General features: G+C 38.2%; 1 protein-coding gene across 1 annotated transcript in view; it reads right to left on the bottom strand.

Moving 5' to 3' along the window:
- Window positions 1-19882, bottom strand: part of Rnf130 (ring finger protein 130) — a gene marked incomplete in the record, with an annotated part of 99057 nt that overhangs the window by 57049 nt on the left and 22126 nt on the right. The window contains 1 exon segment of the mRNA XM_005376010.2: window positions 3958-4152. Within this exon segment, the coding sequence (XP_005376067.2) occupies window positions 3958-4152 (195 nt within the window).

Raw genomic sequence — 19882 nt, 5'->3', positions numbered from 1 at the left:
TTTGGGTTTCACTATGTAGTTCAGGCTGGCCTTGAACTCACTTTGCAGCCCAGGCGGGCCTCGTACTCACAGCAATCCTCCTGTCTCTGCTTCCTGAATGCTGGGATTATAGGTGTGTGCCACCATGCACGGCTATTTCTTTATATATTCTGCATAAAGATATGTCTGATCACAATATAAAAATCTGATCACTGCCCTATGATTATTATCCTTATACTCTATCAGTAAATTTATTTTTGTTGTTACATGTTAATTTGTGATAAAAGAATTACATAGTCAAATAAATTCAGGAAACACTAGGTTGATCAAAATAAAACAGGCTCTTTCCTCTAAGAATTCTTGGAGATCTCAATATGTTAATAAGCACTAGGTTCCTCTATAAACAGCATACATTTCAAGCATTTTCCAAAACTTTACCCTTTCCATTTCTATTGGTGATTGATAAACATATCTAAGTAAACTAATGTTTTAAGGAACACAAATGGAAAATCTGCATTAACTGATAGATACCTTTCCTGTTGCAAACAAAAACAAATTTTTGAAAATTTCAATTCCGCTCTTATTTCCAGTTCTTCCCATACTTTTATTAAAAGATTCTTACTCTAGGTATTTTTCTGTGTTTTTTGTGTATAAACCTTTCCTCACTAGGAAAGAGAAATATATTTTGCTCAGCTGAATTTCTCCTTGCTCATTTTTCTTTCTGTTTTTGGTAAAAAGAAATTGGCGTGGAATGAAAATAAGCCATCTTAGGTTCAAAATTTCAAATAGTTTTTCTTTCCACTAAGACAAGGGTGGAAAATGAATGATATGTAAGCAGAAAAACTACTATTTTAAAACCAGTTTTCCCACATAGAGATCCAGCCCAACTAAACTGCCTCTTTAATTCCTTTTGGTTTCCATGAAGAAATTAAACTACAGTGCTCCACTGATTTCTGGGGATTGAAAATTTTTTCATACCTTTTGTTTTATTCTTTTTACTTTCAGTTTTTATATAATAAGCTTATGTTTTCTTTTGCAATTAGAAAAAAATATAGTTTTAGTTTAAAAGAAAACTGTCACAGAATTTAAATCCATCTGCATTAGTCTATCAAGATAGAAGAAGTTAGGCTGGGTGTGGTGGTACCCACCTGTAATACCAGCACTCAGAGGCTGAGGCAGGATTGCTGAGAGTTCAAAGTCAGCCTGGGCTACAAAGTGAGTTTAAGGAAAGCCTAAACTACATAGTAAAAACCTATCTCAACAAAACAAAACAAAACAAAACAAAAAAAGAAAATCAATTCTTTAAATAAGATATATTATAAAAATCTTAATGAATGCAAAACTGAACTTTAGATTTCAAGTTTACGAGATGGGCTAGTAAACTGAATGAATATTAGCAAACTTGGGTTTGAGCAATCTTCTATGTACCCTTACCTGGTTTGGTCCCTGATCTTTAAGACTGGGCGAGAACCTACACTGAACACGGTGTCATACCTGGATGTCCTCCCAAAGCCTCATGTGCTCACAGGTGGGGCTTTGGGAGTGACTGAATCATGGGTGTGTGATCCTGGATCATGAGTGTGTGATCTGGATTAGCCCACTGATTGGTTCAGCAAAGTTCTGGGTGTGGGTGATAGATTTATTGAACAGGAAAGACCCACCCTGAGTGTGGGTGGCACCAACCAATAAGCTTGCAGCATGGGTCAATAAAAAGGGAAGAAGGAAGACTGCTGCTTTCTGCCTGCCCTGTCATGACTGTTCCCCCTCTGCCATGCCGCCCTGCCTTGGAGCCAGCTGACTATGGACTGAAACGTCCACAAACTGTGAGCCGAAACAAACCTCTCCAATTGTGACTTGTGGTTTTGGGTATTTTGTCCCAGCAATGAGAAAGTAACTAAGACAGATTTTGATAACAGGAGAGGGGTTATTGCTATGACTACCTCAACATGTAGTTCAGAAACTTTTAGAATTGGCTGGCACAAGGAATTTGGAAAGGTTTAGAGATGCTTCTTGGAGATGGAGGCCTAGAATGCTTTGAGGTGAGCTTGATAGGATATTCTGGTCAGAGCTCAGAGGCCCAGGATGTTGACTGCAACACAGCCAAAAAGACCAGGCTCAGGAGGTTTCAGCTGGGCAATATAACATGTGTGTTATGCTCTGGCACATAATTTGTCTACATTTTGTCCATGTCCACAGACATTGTAGGAGACTGAGATTAAGAGCAGTGGACTAACTAATCTGAGGAAAAAATTTCAAGGCAGTCTAATGTTGAGGCAGTGGCATAGCTACTTGGGGGTTTTAGCAAGATCTATACAGAGAATCAAGTGCAGACAGCCCAGCAGACTGATTTACAAAGTTGGCCAAAAAGAAGCTCCAGTAAAATTGTATAAAAGATGGGCAGAGGAGAACTTGGTATTGAAAAGTCAAGTACTTTGGAAATGGACAATAGAAAAGATGGCCTGAGGGCATTAAAAAAAACAGTAGGACTCTACCCTTTGTGGTCTCAAAATTGCAAAGGTGAATGATTTTTCTCTGATAAAAGAGCTCCAGGGTACCATGTTCAGAATGGTGGTGGCCTAGGGAATTTATTCCTCCAAATCAGGTTCATAGTGCTCAACAATCCAGGCCCTTTATCCCTATAGCCAGGAGAGACAGAAACCTGGTTACTGCTCCAGCTGGTGGTGGACCTTGGTGTCCTTCACATGGTGCTAGTTTTAGGCACATGCAGAATGCAAGAGCTGTAGGGTCAGGGAGGTGTCCGCCCAGACTTCAGAAGAAGGTCTGTGAGGCCAGGCAGTGTGCCCCTGATAGGGCTGCGTGTGAAGCTGTGAGGGTGAAGCCAAACCGCAGTGCAGACTCCGTAAGATTCGAGAAGTCAGGAATGTGGATGGTCTGAGGAAAGCCGCAAGGAGTAAGCAAAGCTGGCCCAAGAGAGAAGCCACGAGAGGGAAGACCCAACCTGGGTGGGGGTGGCACCAGCTAACAGGCTTACAGCCTGGGTCAAATAAGAAGGGAAGAAGAAGGAAGACTGTCGTTCTCTGCCTGTCCTGCCACACACTGTTTGCCCTCTGCCATGCTGCCCTGTCTTGGAGCCAGCTATGGACTGAAACCTCTATACACTGGGAACTAAAATAAGTATTATGGGTGTTGGTCAGCTATTTTGTCCTAGCAATGAGAAAATAACTAAGACACATGGTTACTATGAGGACTAAGAAACACACACACACACACACACGTATGTGTGTTTGTTGTTGCTTGTTTTTGTTTTTTGAGACAGGGTCTCATTCTGTAGTACAAGATGGCCTTGAACTTGCTATGTAGCCCAGGCTGGCCTCTAACTCACAGTAATCCTCCTGCTTCAGCCTTCCCAGTGCTGGGATTAGAGGCATGTACCACTTGCCTGATTTAAGAAACATATTTAAAAAGCCTACAGCAAAGTTCCTGGCATGTATCCTAAGCATAGTAAGTGCTCAATAAATTGCAACTACTGTTCTAAAAATGGTTACATAAGAAATATCCTAAATATTTCTATGAGAAATTAACAAATACTGTTACTACTATATCTATACTAATCAGTAAGTCAGTTTCAGCAGTCATCCTACTAGGATGAAAAGAACACTTCCCAGACAGGTAATCCTTGAGAATCCATGATATAACTTGGGTGAATGATTCCAAATCAAATACATTATCTTTCAAAGTTATAAAGCAAAATGTAGAAAAGGAAAACAACTAAGGATTCAATCATAGCCAGTTATTTAATAAGTCGAAGTTTTACAGACTATTATGGTCATTATTTAATACAAAATTCAACTGAAGGAAAATGACATATATCTCTACAAACAAATGGCAATACCCCCACAAAAAAATCATAGAATTATACTGAAAATTATATGATTATATCAGAAGTAGAATGCCTACCTTCAAAGCAAAAATTTCTAAGGGTAAAAACAAAATGTATAAGCTCCTTCTTTTGTTTACCTGGGTGAGTCATTGTGACTGGCTCCTCTTTGGATTTATTATTGTAGATGACTACGGCAACTGCATTATGAAAAGCAGCCCGTGATATTTTCTCTTTAAATGTGCAGTTTCCCCTCTGCAGCAAGGCAATCCACTGTTTGATATTAGGAGGGACAAAGAACCGAGTTTGAGGATCACAACCCAGATGATCAGCAACTAGATGAAAGAAAAGAAAAAAATACATTAATGATAAATAAATCAAGTCTTTATCAAAGTGCTCAATTATTCTCTGAATATTATATAGATCTATAGTACTGACAGTTCACTGACCACTGAGCTATAAATATCTACACAAAGGATGATGCAATGAATCTGAATCAACATCTGTCCAGGAAGAGAGATGCAGACTGATAACAAATTGAAAAAGACAGTTAATATCCATGATAGGCTGGTAAGAGCAGAAGGAAGAAAACCCCAGAAACCAAGTGACACAGCTCCAACCCTGACTTTCTGCCCACTCATCTGCACTCACCAGGCCCTACACACCACCACTGCCACCACTGTGAACAGATTAATTCTGCTTGCGAGAAATGAGGAAGCCAAAGTAACATTTAGTTCAATTACCAAAGTCTTATAGAAATTCAATCATGTTTGAATAACTTTCTTGGTAAATGTCAAAAAGAAATGAGAAAAGTTCAGTTCTGGCCTGTCTTCAAAATTTTAAGCATGACACAAAAGGAGAATGTTCCTCTAATTTATATTTATTAGTAAAAACTGTATCTCTACATGAAGACACATGCACTGTATCATCTAACAGGGCTCATGAAGACACCAAGCCCGTCCCTTAGCCCTGCAAATTACATGGCTGCGGTACATTTCCACCAAGCTCAAGTTTTAATTCTCCACATATGGTCCTAATTCTTGGCACCATTGACAAATCTCAAACAGAAGTCCTTGGATGCTCTTCTCACCCCCACACTCACATTTAGAAGAGCCAGGCAGCCCAGACGGAGAAAGGAGCCACTGGAGCAAGGTACAGAATGCAAGCTGGTCCAATGCTCCAGTCTTTGCAAGTCCTGAGCATGTACACTGACCCATAAGGTAACACCAGAGGGAAATAAATTATATTAAAAAAATCAACCATGAGCTGGACATGGTGGCACAGGCTTATAGTCCCAGCAATGGAGAGACTGAGTCAGAAGAATCATGACTTTGAAGCCAGCTGAGGTTAATAGCGATTTCAAAGCCAGCCTGAATTACACAGTGGGGCTCTGTCTCAAAACAAAAACAAAACCCCAAATCAAGCATTAATTAATGACCAATACAGTATAATCACAATATATAAAGCGATGACACTGGTGAGGAAATGTTTGCTTTCTACACACCTGGAAGCACACAGTGCTTAGCAAAAGAAACTAAATGTTAGTACTGATTTATAAAATGCAGAGATGCCACTAACTTCACAGAAAAAAAACCCACCTGCCATTCTGACTTAAATATCTTCAGGTTTTGTTATAATGGTAAGGGATAGTAACCAGAGTGACCTCTGAATATTCAGTAAAGAGATGAATATTTTCACAATTCACTGTTATTGATATTATTTACAACTTTTTCCTTAACCAAATTCAGTGAGGGGGTTGGGAGCATAGTTCAGTGGTATAGCCCTTGCCTAGCATGTGCAAGGACTTGGTTTGATCCCCAGCACTGTCAATAAAAAGTAAATGGGGTGGGGGGGGACTGTCATAATTTTAAACTTTCTTTTTGAGGGGGTATGATACTAGGGATTGAACCCAAGGCCTTGCAAATACTAGGCAAGGGTTCTGCCACTGAATTACACCCCATCCCTTTTTTAAAATTCTGAGTCAGGTCTTGCTAAATTGCCCAGGTGGACTCAAACTCTCCTGCCTCAGTGGTGGGACTGGAAGCCTGTGCTGCCCTGTGGCCAGCTAGTAGTCAACTACTGAAAGACACAGTCACTGGGTTATGAAACCTTAAAATCTGAAACAGATTGTTTACTTCCAGAGGTATCTGTTTCACAGATAATTATGCTGTTTTAAAATACAAGCATTGAGGCAATGTGTTATGATAACCTCATTGTCTTAAGAAGTCATCCAATACTGTATCCAAACAGGGAGCAATCAAAGAACTGGTTTTAACTATTTCATCTGCTATTTTTCAAAACATACTGCTGTATAAACCCTGGCAGAAAATGCAGAAATCAAGAATACTTAAAAGGACCTGTAAGCTTGTGTTCTGCGCAACTTACTCATTTTTCTGTGACTTCTCTTTTCTTACTGTGATTTCACACGCATTTACAGTAAAGAAGAAACAACATATTTACAGAATCAGCAAGGCCTGGGGTCTGAACTCTAGATCATCTACTTGCCAATTCAGTAACTGTGATAGGTCACCTAAATTCTCTCATCTTTAATTTAGTTATAGAGACTGAGATACTCTTATCTCAGTTATATACGTAAAACAGCGCTCATGATTCCTTTACTCTTGAGGGCTTAAGCAAATTGATTCCCTTTCCTCTTGTAAGTGTCCTGGTGAGCCAATCTGATGCCTTAATGATCCTCTGAGCCAATGTCTGTGAAGCCCACAGCAGCCTTTCCTCCCACGCCCCTCTGTTCCCGTCAGTGATGCCCCCGAATCCCATTCTTTGACAGGTTCTTCTCAGTGTCACAGTTCACAGAGAACAGCAAGTCAGTACTGTTTCCAGTGTCTCGGGATGAAAAGATACCACAGGGAATGCAATCACTGAGCAAACACACCAAACCTAACTGACAAGAACTTTGAACTTCTGCTGAAGGAATCTCCACCCACTAAGAACTGATTCTGAGAACTACTGCAAGATGCAAACAAACTCTAACAACAGAATATATGAACAAAGAATGTTCTTGTCCCCAGAATTCATCCAGAAAAGGTTCTGAAAACATTTGTATCAGTAAAAATATAACATGCAATAACAAGCAAGAGTAAGCTATGCAAGTTTCTGTTCCAGGAGGTAGTATTTATTATTCAGGAGAAGAAAATAAGGGGTTTTCATAGTCACTTAATACTCAGTATACTCACTCATCTAATTATTCCTTCCTGTAATTAAAAAATAATATAAATAATAGAAGTGAACTAGCCAGGGATATAGTTCAGTGGCACAGTGCCTGCTTGGCAAGTGCAAGGTCCTGAGTTCAATTCTCTGTACCAAAAAAAAAAAAAAGTTAGAAGTAAACTAACAGTTCTAAAAAAACTTTCCAAGTTTTCCATGGTGACTGTGATTAAGCAGTACTAATTCAAAATTTAATGAGTTGTTCATATTTAAACAATTTATAAGGGAAGGCATATAAAAACAGAGAAGAGCTACTTACAATATCAACTGTTAAAATCTGTCAATAACAATTTTATCAAAACTTAGAATCATTTTACTTCTGTTTTTCAAGTTTCATAAAAGGATGCTACCTGACTTCTTTCCATTTATTAGTTACAGAGCTGAGAAAAACTTATTGGAAGTTATAACGAAAACTTGAAATTACAGATAACACAGAGTAGCATACCAAAAAAGCACTAAAAAGTTCCCCCATACAATCTTTCCTGTTGAATACAGAAACAAAAGACATTTATTATTTTGTGAAGCTGGAGACTGAGTCCAAACATGCCGTGCAAGTGCTCTATTGCTAAGCTATGCCGTTAGTCCCACTTCTTTCATTTTTCTTTTTTTTAACTGACAAATCAAATTACATATAAGGTATATAATATTATGTTTTGAGATATACACAAGTGGTGATAAAAATGTACAATGAATATTTAAATTAAAATTTATTGCCAGGTGTGGTGGCTCACACCTGTAATCCCAGCACTTGGGAGGCTGAGGCAGAAGGATCACCGTGTGTTTTGAGGTCAGCCTGGGCTATGTGGTGAGTTTAAGACCAGCTTGAATTACAGATAGAGATCCTGTCTCAAAAAGCTAAATAAATGAACAAATGAATAAATAAATAAATTTATTCCAGTGAAAGACACATTGCCATTAACCCCTCTCAAAATCCTTCCCCTTGCTTTGAACACACTTATCCCCTTACTCTTGCTACTTTCTGAAGCTTTTCTGGAAATCGTCTTTCATATCTTTACAAAGCATGATTAAAAATATGGCGAATGTTGCTGCCCGACGCCACCCAACAAAGATGCAGTCCTATAAAACATCACAGTGTGTTCACATGCACCTTATCTGCCAAATCTGGTACCCTGCAACTTCTGGCTCTTCCCCACAGTCAAAACGACCTTGGAAGGTAAAAGTTTTGAACTGATTCAGGACACTGAGGCAGCCATGACAGTACAACTAAAGACACTCACCAAAGAGACTTGCAGACCTGCTTCAGAAAGTAGCAAGAAGGAAGGTGTGTGTTTATAGTGAGGAAGAATATTCTGAGGGAGATTAATGGCACCATGCCTTTTACTGGAATAAATTTTTAAAATTTAAACACTCACCATTATCTTTTAATCACACCTCATATGTTGTAAAATGATTAGTATTCTCAAACTAATTAATATATCATCACCTCACATAGCAATTCTGAATTTCCTGTCTAGAAACATTTTATAATAGCACGAGGCAAAAAAAAAAAAAAAAAATACTCCTAACCCAGTTCACAGGAATCAGTTATGGGAGGAATACACTAACTTACGCTCTTAGTAACCTGCTAAATTCCAAAGAGAAGTACAATGGAACAAACACCTTGGTTTTGATTGTTAAAGAATCTCTAGTCCTGCATGGTGGTCCATGCCTGATTCCAGCACTCTGGGAGGTTAAGGAAGAATTTGGAGTAACAGCCCAGCTTGAACAATTTAGCAACTTGACAAGACCCTGTCTAAAAAAAATTCTCTAAATTTACTGAGGTGACTGGCACACAGATATCAACACAGTAGAAAGTGCCAACAAGAAGAATGCTTAAGGCTGGGGGGATACAGCTCAATGGCACCAGTGCCTGCCTGGTAAGCACAAGTTCGACTCACAGTACAAAAAAAAAAAAAAAAAAGAATGCTTAGACATTCAGGAGAGGAAGTAAACAGTGTAGTGTAAAAGTTTGGTGGACGTTCAAACCTAAATGGACCTCCTGAAAACTTTAAACACAGAAAGGATGGGGGGGTGCAGAAATTCCTAACAGAAGAAGAGAGAACAGAGTTAGCCCTGCTGTTGAGCTCTTATGGCAATCCAAGATGATGAAATGCAATGCAAGCTGCAACACTCTATGAATGTAAGATTATCAAGCTCTGAGAAAAAGACCTCGACTGTAAAGGGAAAAGGTAAGAATATTCTGGTACAAAGAAAATAAAATGAATGAAGTATCTTCCCCCCACTCCATCAGTCTGGAACTTTCCACTCTGATTCATTTGATTCACTGAGCCTCATCTCTTGAAATTGCAAATACCCTACACAGTAAGCAGCAGTCACCCTGTCGTATGTGGGTTCCTGGTTTCCTTCCTTGTTCTGAGATTCAATCTGCTGCAGGCTGTAAGTCTCTCAAGACTGGAGCAGAAGAACCCAGGTAAACATTTTATCATCACAAAGGCTGCCATCTTTGCTGCAGGCATGGGGCCAATGCCTAGACCTACCCCTTGTTCTTACAGTCTGTGTGTCTTATTTCCTCCTCCTGAGATGCCAGGCTCCCCCACTCCTTTGCTGACCCCCTCACTAGAGTCAAATCCTGCTTTGAATGTTCTCTCTGCCTTCCAAGACTAGCTGCGTACTTTTCTCAAGTTGCCATGGCATCCTGAGACTGCATCCGGCTTGGCATTTATCAGACTGTGTTAGTAACTGGATGTTTATTTTTGAGTCTTTCCTTCTAGAATGTGAGATCTAGCATCTCTTACAGTATGTCTGGCACATGGTAGAGACGTAACACACTTGATGAAGGAAGCAAAGGAAGAAAGACTGATGGAAAGTAAGCAAAAACTGGCATTAAAAAATAAGCCAGGCCTGGTGGCACACACCTGTAATCCTGGCAGTCCGGGAGGCTGACATAGGAGTGCAAGCCCAGAGTAGGCAACAGAACTTAAGGCACCTTGTCTCAAGACGAAAAAATATAAAAAGGGGTCGGGGATGCACAAAGGCCCTGGGTTCCATCCCCAGCACCTCCCTCAGAAAAGCTTGTGTCACATATCTCTTTGTTTTATGTGACAATGTACTAGCTGGGGTACTGTTCTACCAGTTATTTCCTACAAAACAAGAAAAAAATAACTATAGTTACCACAGATTTATTTTCACTGTCAAACATATTCTGATTATTTGCTTTCCTGTTCCTCAAATGATTATCTCTAATCTTTACATTTACTGCATCTTGTCATGCTTTTCCTTTTGTTATAAATTTTATGATTCAAGAGAAAAGACAGAATTCTTCATTTTTGTTTCAATTTCTCAATTTTAGTTTCAATGTTCAGCTACTGGACCTGTGTCTGGCTTTTGTTCTTTTATCCATTCATGTGGACATTATTTATTCTCTTACTATTTCCAACTTTCAAAACTTAAACCTAAACTCTTATTTCTTTGTTACTACTTATTTTTACTGGGTGTTTACTCTTGTTGAAAATGTCTCTTTTTTCTTAATTTTCTATTAACTTGTAAGTCTCAAATTTCTCTTAACTTTGTACCTATAGGTATGTGTCATTTCATAGAGATATGCATGTTTGCAAACTGTGTGGTTAGGTGACATCTGTACATTACCCACATAACGTGTACTCAGATGCAGATGGCTCTGATATCACCACGTGATACAATTTTACAGGATTACTATTGTATATGCACCTCTTGTTGAACTAAGATATGTGGCACATGGTTCTGCTTTATTCCTCCAATTTTACACCCTCCCGCCCATTTTTCTTTTCTGGTAGGATCTGTTATCACACTGGATAGCAAAAAAATGATCTGGAGTATAGTCCTTCCTCATTTCTCAGGAAACATTAATGATCATCCTACTTTTTCTTTTTACTCTTTTAAACCTGCTGATATTTTCCTTCTCAAAAAGAAAGAAAACACAGGTACCTCCAAAGAGTCCCCTTTACTGTCACTCTTCAAGTGGTATCTGCACCTGTAATTCCACCTCCTAAGTGTTGCTCATTCCTTATCACGTTTAGATTTTTTAAAAAGTTTTTTAAAAAATTTATTTTAAAAATAAAAGAAGGAAAACATTCACAAACAGACAACCATTTACAAAAGAGCAAAAGAATAATACAAACAATACAGAGTTACAAACAAAGTGGTAGGAATTCACAACGCTTGTTGTATTACGTATTGATATCTTCAAAGTGGTTTCTCAGGAAAACAAATAGAGACATGCAATATTGATCAATCAAGTGATCATTAAGTGTTTCTTTCAGTACAGCAATAGAAGACAGTCAACTATGTTAGCTATCCTGTATATGTGTGTGTATATATATATACATACACACACATACATAATTTTCCCTTCTTTCCCTTCTCTTTTCCACACCCCAGTTGCCCTTTACTTTTGAGCATTTTTCTTTCATTTCACAATGTCTTTCATAGCCACATTTAGATTTTAACATTTCTGCAACCAACCACTCCACTAAAACTGTTCTGACTCCAGTAACACACATGTTGGCAGTGCCAAGACACCCTTTTCCTCCACACTGACCTCTTAGTGACAGCTGTCCCAGATGAACACACTCCTGTCCTAGATTGCAAGTGCCACATCATTCTCCTTCACAGCTGTCTCTCCCTCACCTGGCCCTTGAATGATGATGTTCCTGAGCACTCTGGCCCTGCTAATGTAGGCCTAGGTCTCCAGGGCTGTAATTCGAAGCCATTGGTGTGCTTTTTCCCTTACTTGAACAATGCTTAGTAACACCTCATGCCAAGTGGCCTTTTTTGGAGAAATTATTTTTCACTCTTTTACTTTTATGAATCCACAGTGTCCAATATAAGCTTACTCAGGTCAAAAACATGTTAAGAATCAGTACAGAAATATTGTATGAAAAATTATACACAGGGATGAAGATCCATTCCCTTCCACTCCAAGCCAAACTCTAATCTTCACAAATTCTTGAATGTTTCCACTGAATTCCAGGGAAAGGAGACATGGAAGGAAGTCTCTGTAGGCAGATTAATGCAAATCACTCTACACGTAATTCATCTTATCTGTCTGTAGGGTTTTTTTTTTTTTTTGAGATAGGGTCTCACACTATAGTACAGGTTGGCCTTGAACTCATTATGTAGCCCAGGTTGGTCTGGAACTCACAGTGATCCTCCTGCCTCAGGATCCTCCTGCCTCAGCCTCCTGAGTGCTGGGATTATAGGTATGTGCCACCAAACCCAGCTGTCTAGGTTTTTCTGCCCTATTTCCAGGCAGAGCCATAGGATCATGTTGAGGTTTGCAGTGGACTCTGATCTGCCTCCTAGCATCTGCTTATTTCAAAAAACAAAACAAAATCAGGAATCTTATTTAACGCAGGCATCTACAGATCACTTCTACATAGCCATGTGCTTTATGTTACATCTATTTGAGCTCTAGCATGAGGGAGAAGGGAGGGGCAGGCAGATGACTTAAGAGGAGAGACACAGAACTACTTAAGTTACATGTTTGTTTCCCACTGGATAAGAATAAGAAAACGTGAATACAGTTGTTGCTGGCAGTCATGATGAAGAAGGCAACAAAATCAGGAGGAGGCTGAAAGGAACCAGGTCCCTGGCTAACACTGCTGAAGTGCTGAACCTTTAAATTCTGAAATACACCCTTCCCTGTGAACTTCCAGTTCTGAGACAGGATATATTTCTTCATTATTTTAAAGCAATCTATGTCAGGGATCTTGTTAGTTGAAGCACTCATTTTTCTACTGTGAGTCAAACAGAAACTGCTCAGACTGTGGATGTGTGAACTCCTAATTAGACAGAACCCACATTTGGCAAACCAGGCCTCTCAAAAAAGGCCAAAATCTACGATGAAGCACTGCTAGGAAAGTCCTCTGACCCAGGGAAGTGGCTGTGGCGCCAAGTCTTTGCGCCTTCTTCTCTCCTCACCTGCAGTGTGATGTCTGCAGTAGGAATTCTTGACAAGCCTCCAGGGATAGAATTTTGGGGCCAGTGAGATTTGAATGAAGGGAACCAAATTTGTTTTTGTTAAATGCTAATTGAAATCTGGCATTTTTGGAGGAAGGGGAAGTAAAAAGAATTAAGATGTGTAATGTTTATGTACCAACTCCCCATGATGAATGTAAATATATACTACAACATATACTAATAAAAATTTAAAAAAGATGGCAATACTCCTTAAAAAAAAGAAATCAGGCTTTTTTTTTTTAAATGAATTCTGACAACAAATCATCTGAAACACTGTAATCAAGTGAAATCACATTAAGTTAATGAAGACAGGGGAAAATACTCATCCTTAAAGTTATTAGACCCACTATTAGAGTTTATAACTCAATACCCTAATAAAGTACACATATCACCATGTCACAGATATTTTAACTACTTTAATACTGTGTTTCAATATATTTGGCTTCCTTTAATCCTTTGTACTTTTGGGCTTACCACTATCCCAAACAGGTTTAATAACACTGGAAGAGGAATCTCAACTGCCAGGTTTAGTTTGTGTTATTTATACATCTGTATTCATCTCTATTATTATTTATCTTTTTGAGACAGGGTCTCGCTATGCAGTTCAGGCTGGCCTTGAGCTCACTTTGTAACCCAGGCTAGCCTTGCACTAGCAGTGATCCTCCTGCCTCAGCCTCCTGAGTGCTAGGATTACAGGAGTGTGCCACCATCTATTATTTGATTGTGTTCTTATTTATCCTATTTTTTCCTAACTTTTTTCCTTTCTTGTTATTTATTTCCCCTCCTACCTGTCTTTGAATGCACTGATCAAATCTTTATTCACTCTTTGCTCCATCTATATATTCAAGTTCTACTTCTTAGTAGCCACCCTTAAAATGTGAACATGTATATCTAATAAAGGTTCTACATGTAATAAATTTATCTGTTCTCCTGAATAACCAGGATTCTTGAAATCAGTATTAGTTTCCTGAGGCTCCCATAGCACAGTACTAAAAACTTAGCGGTTTAAACAACAGAAATTTATTCTCTCACAGTTGTGAAGGTCGGAAGTCCAAAATCAAGGTGGTGGCGAGGTCACACTCCCTTCATACAGAAAAGTAAAATAACTTAGTATAAGGCAACTGTCTTGCTGAACTACAGAAATGGACAAGTCCCAAGATCTGAAGGGTGAAGGGGCAAGCTGGAGATCTAGAAGAGCTGACGTTCAGACTGAGGGGAGGAAGAGATCAATGTCTCAGTTTGAAGGCAGCAGGCAAGCAGGAGGAATTCGTTACTTGGGAGGTCAACCTTTTTGGTCTGTTTAGCCTGCAACTGAATTGCAGGAAGCTAACTCACATTAGACAGAGTGAATCTGCTTTACTCAGTCCGCCGTGGAAATGTTAAACACATTCAAAAACATTTCACAGAAATGCTTAGAAGTAATGTTGGCAACCCAGAGCCCAGAGCAGTAGACATAAACCATCACAGACTTCTCACATCTCACTTGTTCCTTCAGTATTTTATCTCCTCCTTTAGTCTATATCCTTTAGAAATTTTTTTCAATAGAGTAAGCTTGAATTTTTACATATGAGAACATTTTTTTTTCTTTCTGTTTTTGAATGACAGGTTAACGAAGTAAAAAATTCTACAGTGCTAATTTTCTCAAAGCACTTCAAAACTATTATTCCACTACCTTCTGGCTTAAGAAAAATGAATGAAACATGTTAATCGTGTAGGGTCTCAAATGTTACTCTACTTTTTCCTTTTTAATCTAGTATTTTTAAAAAGTAAAACAAACGTTTATTTTTCTTTTAATTGTTAATTTTTACTTATGTAGTCACATTATAAAGAAACAAAATCTTAGAACAAATTATCATTTTTTCATATAGAATTTTAAAGAAAGAGGCAACAAAATATCTCCTATATATCTAGTGTGCTGGATACATCAATCAACTTTGCAAGAAGGGTCATCCTTGGCTGAACTGTCAGCAAGTTTAACTGTCAATACCTATCCATTATCATTTGTCTTCTATACTTAGTTACTATACATCTCAAATGGATTTTGATTAGTTTTCACATCCTTACAACTCAAATATATCTGTTGGATGTTCTCCATGACATAATAAAAAGCATCTTAAGAGGAATTTTAAATGATAACTAATACAAATCACTTTACATGAAAAGTCACATTCAAAAGTAATTCTGTTACAACTGATGGAACAAACAGTTCACATGAGAGATGCTATAAATCAAAATGAGTGAAAATTATAGCTCAGTCTGCCTATAAATTTAGTATCATAGTACAACAGAAGTGGCAATTATTTAATTCATATCACTCCCCATTCCACAAAAGGACGTCAGTATCAAGGACATACTGGGCATGGAACACAGGGTCTTCACACTGAGCCATATCCCCAGTGTTTGTCCTTTTTAAGTGTTTTTTTTTTTTTTAAATTGAGACAAGTTGTTGTTAAGTTATTAAGTTGCTCAGATGAGGCTAAAACTTGTGATCCTCCTGCCTCAGCCGCTAAGAGTCCTGGTATTAAAGGGGAGCACCACCACATCAGCCTGAGTCCAACTCTGCAAGGCTCTTTTCACTTGGCTCTCTCCATCCTGTTTTTCACCCTCTTCTGTGACTGTTCCTTCTTATTTTCCAATGCTATCCCTTGCTTGGATATGTCCACCAAGGTTCTACCCATATCTTCTTTCTGCAGCAAGCAATATCACCACACCCATGGCTTCAACTGCCACCCATACGAAGATAATGTCCTATCTCTGTCTTTAGCATTAATTTTAATGCAATCACTGCTAGACATTTCTCCATGAACACTGAGTCCCTGACCCATACTATCTCCCCTCCAATGTGTTCTTCTCTCTGTGTGACATCCTTGGTTGACAGTATCATCTACCAAAACACAAGATTGAGATCCCTGCTAAAAAGCATGGCACTGGCAATTAAGAGACCCAGTTTAGTCAGTATTCTGGGTTTTTCTGTTCTGGCTCCCACCAAGACAAAGCAAAGCTACTGACTTTAACTCAACACTGCTTGATGAACACAGGAACGAAAGACATCAAGAATCCAAAGCAAGCCTACGCAGGAGGATTGTATGAGACTGGAAGTTCCAGACCAGCCTGAGGAACAAAACAATATTTAAGGGGTTGGGGCCCAGAGCAGTATTTGATGGCATTATTAATTCAGTCACTTTTTTCTTCTAGTGCTAGCATTTCTGGTATATTGCTGCTGACACAGTGACTATTTTACAAAGACGGGGCTACTTGGACCATGATTTAAAATGTAAGAATGCCAGGCAGGAACCACACAGCTCACAATAACAAGGAAGAAGATACTTATCCAGAGATTGATCAGTGGTCAAAGGATTTAAACTAGTTTTACCATAAAGGTGCACACACATGGGTCTGTCAGAGTCACGTTTACTCTTTAGAACATTTTTATTGATGAATTATTAATTTTATGAATTTTATTACAGTAAACAACGAGTACTTAACAGGAAAAAAATCACAAAAATAAAGTGCTGAATTTTTAATATTTATTGTTTATTAAAAAAGCATTAAAATTTTCAATATTGACTGTTTTTTGGTGTACAAATCCTAAAAAAGAATACCACAAATAAATTCTTATGTGAACTACAATGAAAATACCAATGACACTTTTCAAAAAAAAAAATCTTTACTTCAATTATCACAACTAAGGCAGTCTGCACACATGACAATAGCTTGTTCCATACACACTTATAGTTTGCACTGACAGCACATGTGTTTTGCTTTCCTGGCCTTTTTATAGAACATACTTGGCATGTCGGTGGCCTTGTTGTTTTTTCAGGAGGTTCTTACTATGTTATACAGTGTGTTGTTAACAGGAACATAAAGTATCAATAAAATAAAGTACTAAATTCTTAATACGTATTGTGCGTTTAAAACAGACATCAACGTTTTCACGTCAGCTGTGTACTTGCTTATAAAACCTAAAAGATAACATCAGAAATAAATTTCTGTATGAACTATAATGAAAATATCAAGAGAATTCTACCACAAAAATAAGCTTTGCTTCAACTGTCACACCCAAGGCAGTCTTCACACATGACAATTGCATGTTATGTGCACATGTCTCATGTACACTGACAGCACGTGTGCTTAGCTTTCCTTTCCTATGTGGCAGTCTTTCACCTCCCTTCCTATTTTGTTAGGAGCTTCCTACTATATTGTACAACATGCACTTAGCAGGGAAATAAGATGTCAATAAAATAAAACATCAAACATGTAATGAGTACTTAGAATAGACATAAACATTTTCATGTCAGCTGTTCACTTTCTTACAAACAACAAAAATAAAAACCTATGTAACCTATGTAACATCAAAAATAAAAACCCACAATGTAAAGACAAACAAAAGTCTACCACAGAAACAATCTTTGCTTCAACTGTCACAGGCAAGGCAGTCTTCACATACACAACTGTATGTTCCACATGTGAGTATCACTTACACAGATAGCATGTATGTTCTGTTTTCCTGTCCTTTCTTATAGGGCACCGTTGACATCTTTTTTTTTGTTTTCTTGTTGTCATAGTAGGTCTTTGGGATGCTGCACCTCCTATTTACCTATCAGCTCACCAGTGTGTTCCACAATTTTTTGCAGAGTTCCCTGGGCAGAAATATTTTGTTTTGCTTCTGCTGTAAATGATCTCATATAAGCTTCAGTCCCAATCCTTTAAGAAAATTTCTCTGATATTTTGTGCTTATTATTGTCTTTGTAAACTATCACTCTATCCCCCACATGTTTAGGATTGAGTAAAACCATTGGCCAATGCTTTGTTTCAAGTGACATCAGAGTTGCTGCATAACCCATCAACAGCATCTACTCTGCCTTTGGTTTTGCTGTAGAAAGTTTCCACCTCAGACTTCTATTTTGTTGAGGTTTCCTTATCAATATTTCCATCATGGCAAAATGCTGACATCAGCAGTACCAGTTTGTTTTTCTTTGCCATATCTGAGGCCAGTGTAAGTCTTTCTGAAATGCAAAGATTGTATTATACAATTCTCTGTTTTGAAACTGAAACATCTCATTTGGAATTTCTTCTTTGTTCCTGCACTTTTCAACTTGTGCTCTGTTAGTAATATTATATCAATTGGAAATTGGTAAGCCAACTGCTGAAGTTCACATTCTGAATAGTTTGGGAGATGGGAGCAAGTCTGTTCACAACATCATTCAGTTTATTATTATGTGAATGAGGATTTGATAGCTGAATTCTAGGACAAATGTCTAAATTGAAAGCATAATGTCTATGCATCAACAAGGACATAAATTTTTATGCCGTATTTTGACCCACTGCTTTTCTGTAAGTCTTTTACATTCCTGAGATCACCATGAGAAATCCCTGGTAAGTACAGCAGACCTATGAATGCTTTCAGGCCAGCTAGTGAGGTGCTATAAATAAACACATTTTTGAATATGGCTATTGGTGCACACAGAATGTTTTATTTGCATTGCAGCCTTTGTGTATTTCACACCACCTTATAGCATTTCATCTGTTACAATTTCCAACACTGCATGGCACTGCTGGCATTCTGTCTAATATGTTTCACCCTTACCAAGACCCTCACTATAGTTTTGGACCTAGTTCTAACACTGGATCATTTTATTTGGTTACACGGCCATTTTGCAACATTTCAACTAGTCAAATTATGTACTCACATTGCTGTTTTATCATCTGAACCAAGGTCTGCATTCTGTGTGTCTGTATCAGTAGATTCTTGTTCCCTATCACTGTCACAGGAACTTTGGCTCACAAGGCCAACATCAAAACCATCATCATCATCATCTACCCACACCACACTTCTGTTATGAAAGCATGTATTTTACCATAATGGCTCATCTTTATCACTCATGCATGAGTAACCTGATGATTCACTTTTGACCTCCTCCAAAACCTGCAAATCTGGTTTCTCATGTGCCACTGTACTGAACTGGGCTACTTCTATCAGAAAAATCAAAAGAAAACTTTTTCTTAAAACAAATCCTGGAGCGGTGTGGGTTTATTTGACCCTCTGTGATGCTTGGATAAACATATGCAACACTAGTTAGAAGGAGAATGCACAGACCTTGCCATTCATCATATCAAATGAGCAGACACATAGATTGCTTCCTGTATCCCTCAGGAAAAGGTACTGAGATGCACAGCTAGCTACTATTATGCAAAAGTACAAATTTACAGTAGAAGAGATATGGGTCTCCTGGAAACTGAAAAGGAGACTTAGGGGAGGAAAAAATTTATGAAATCAGTCTCCACAGAAGGCAGTGTTGGGGTAGGAGGTGCTGAAGAGATTACTGACATGACAAAAAAGAGGTCAGATGTAAAGTTTTCATAACTGGAGATGTCCATAAAACAATAATCAATATAAATAACAAGAAAAACGTTTACCTTAAATGTACAAAACAATCAATTATGATTCACTGAGGCAGGTCTCAAAACTGGCTTATGATGATGGAAAAATATACTTTTACTTTTGAAACTGCTATTAAGAGAGAAAAAGAAAAGCAGGTATTTTATGTTGAGGTAATATATGTCTTTCAAGGAAACTCAAGTAAGTAGAAGTACTCAAGAACATGTCTGTGAGAGTAAAGAGAAATGAGACTTGGACAGGACAATATATAAGCCCAACAAACCAAATGGAGTAAATAAGGAAATTCTTTTTTTAAAAAAATTAAGTTTATTGGTATAGTTAAGATATACATAATGATCATATTCATCATAGGGAATTTGTACCTGTATATGACATAACTTGATTCCTTTTTTTTCCCTTCCCCTCATTTTTCCCTTCCTTCCTTTCCCCCTTCTCCTCCCTAGTTCCCCTTTCCTTTTGATCTATTTCTTCCTATTTCACAA

Source organism: Chinchilla lanigera, unplaced genomic scaffold (genome assembly GCF_000276665.1).
Source record: "Chinchilla lanigera isolate Chin_1 unplaced genomic scaffold, ChiLan1.0 scaffold00007, whole genome shotgun sequence".
NCBI classification, from domain to species: Eukaryota; Metazoa; Chordata; class Mammalia; order Rodentia; family Chinchillidae; genus Chinchilla; species Chinchilla lanigera.
The sequence above is the reverse complement of the archived record's forward strand: the minus strand, read 5'-3'. Positions and strand labels throughout refer to the sequence as shown.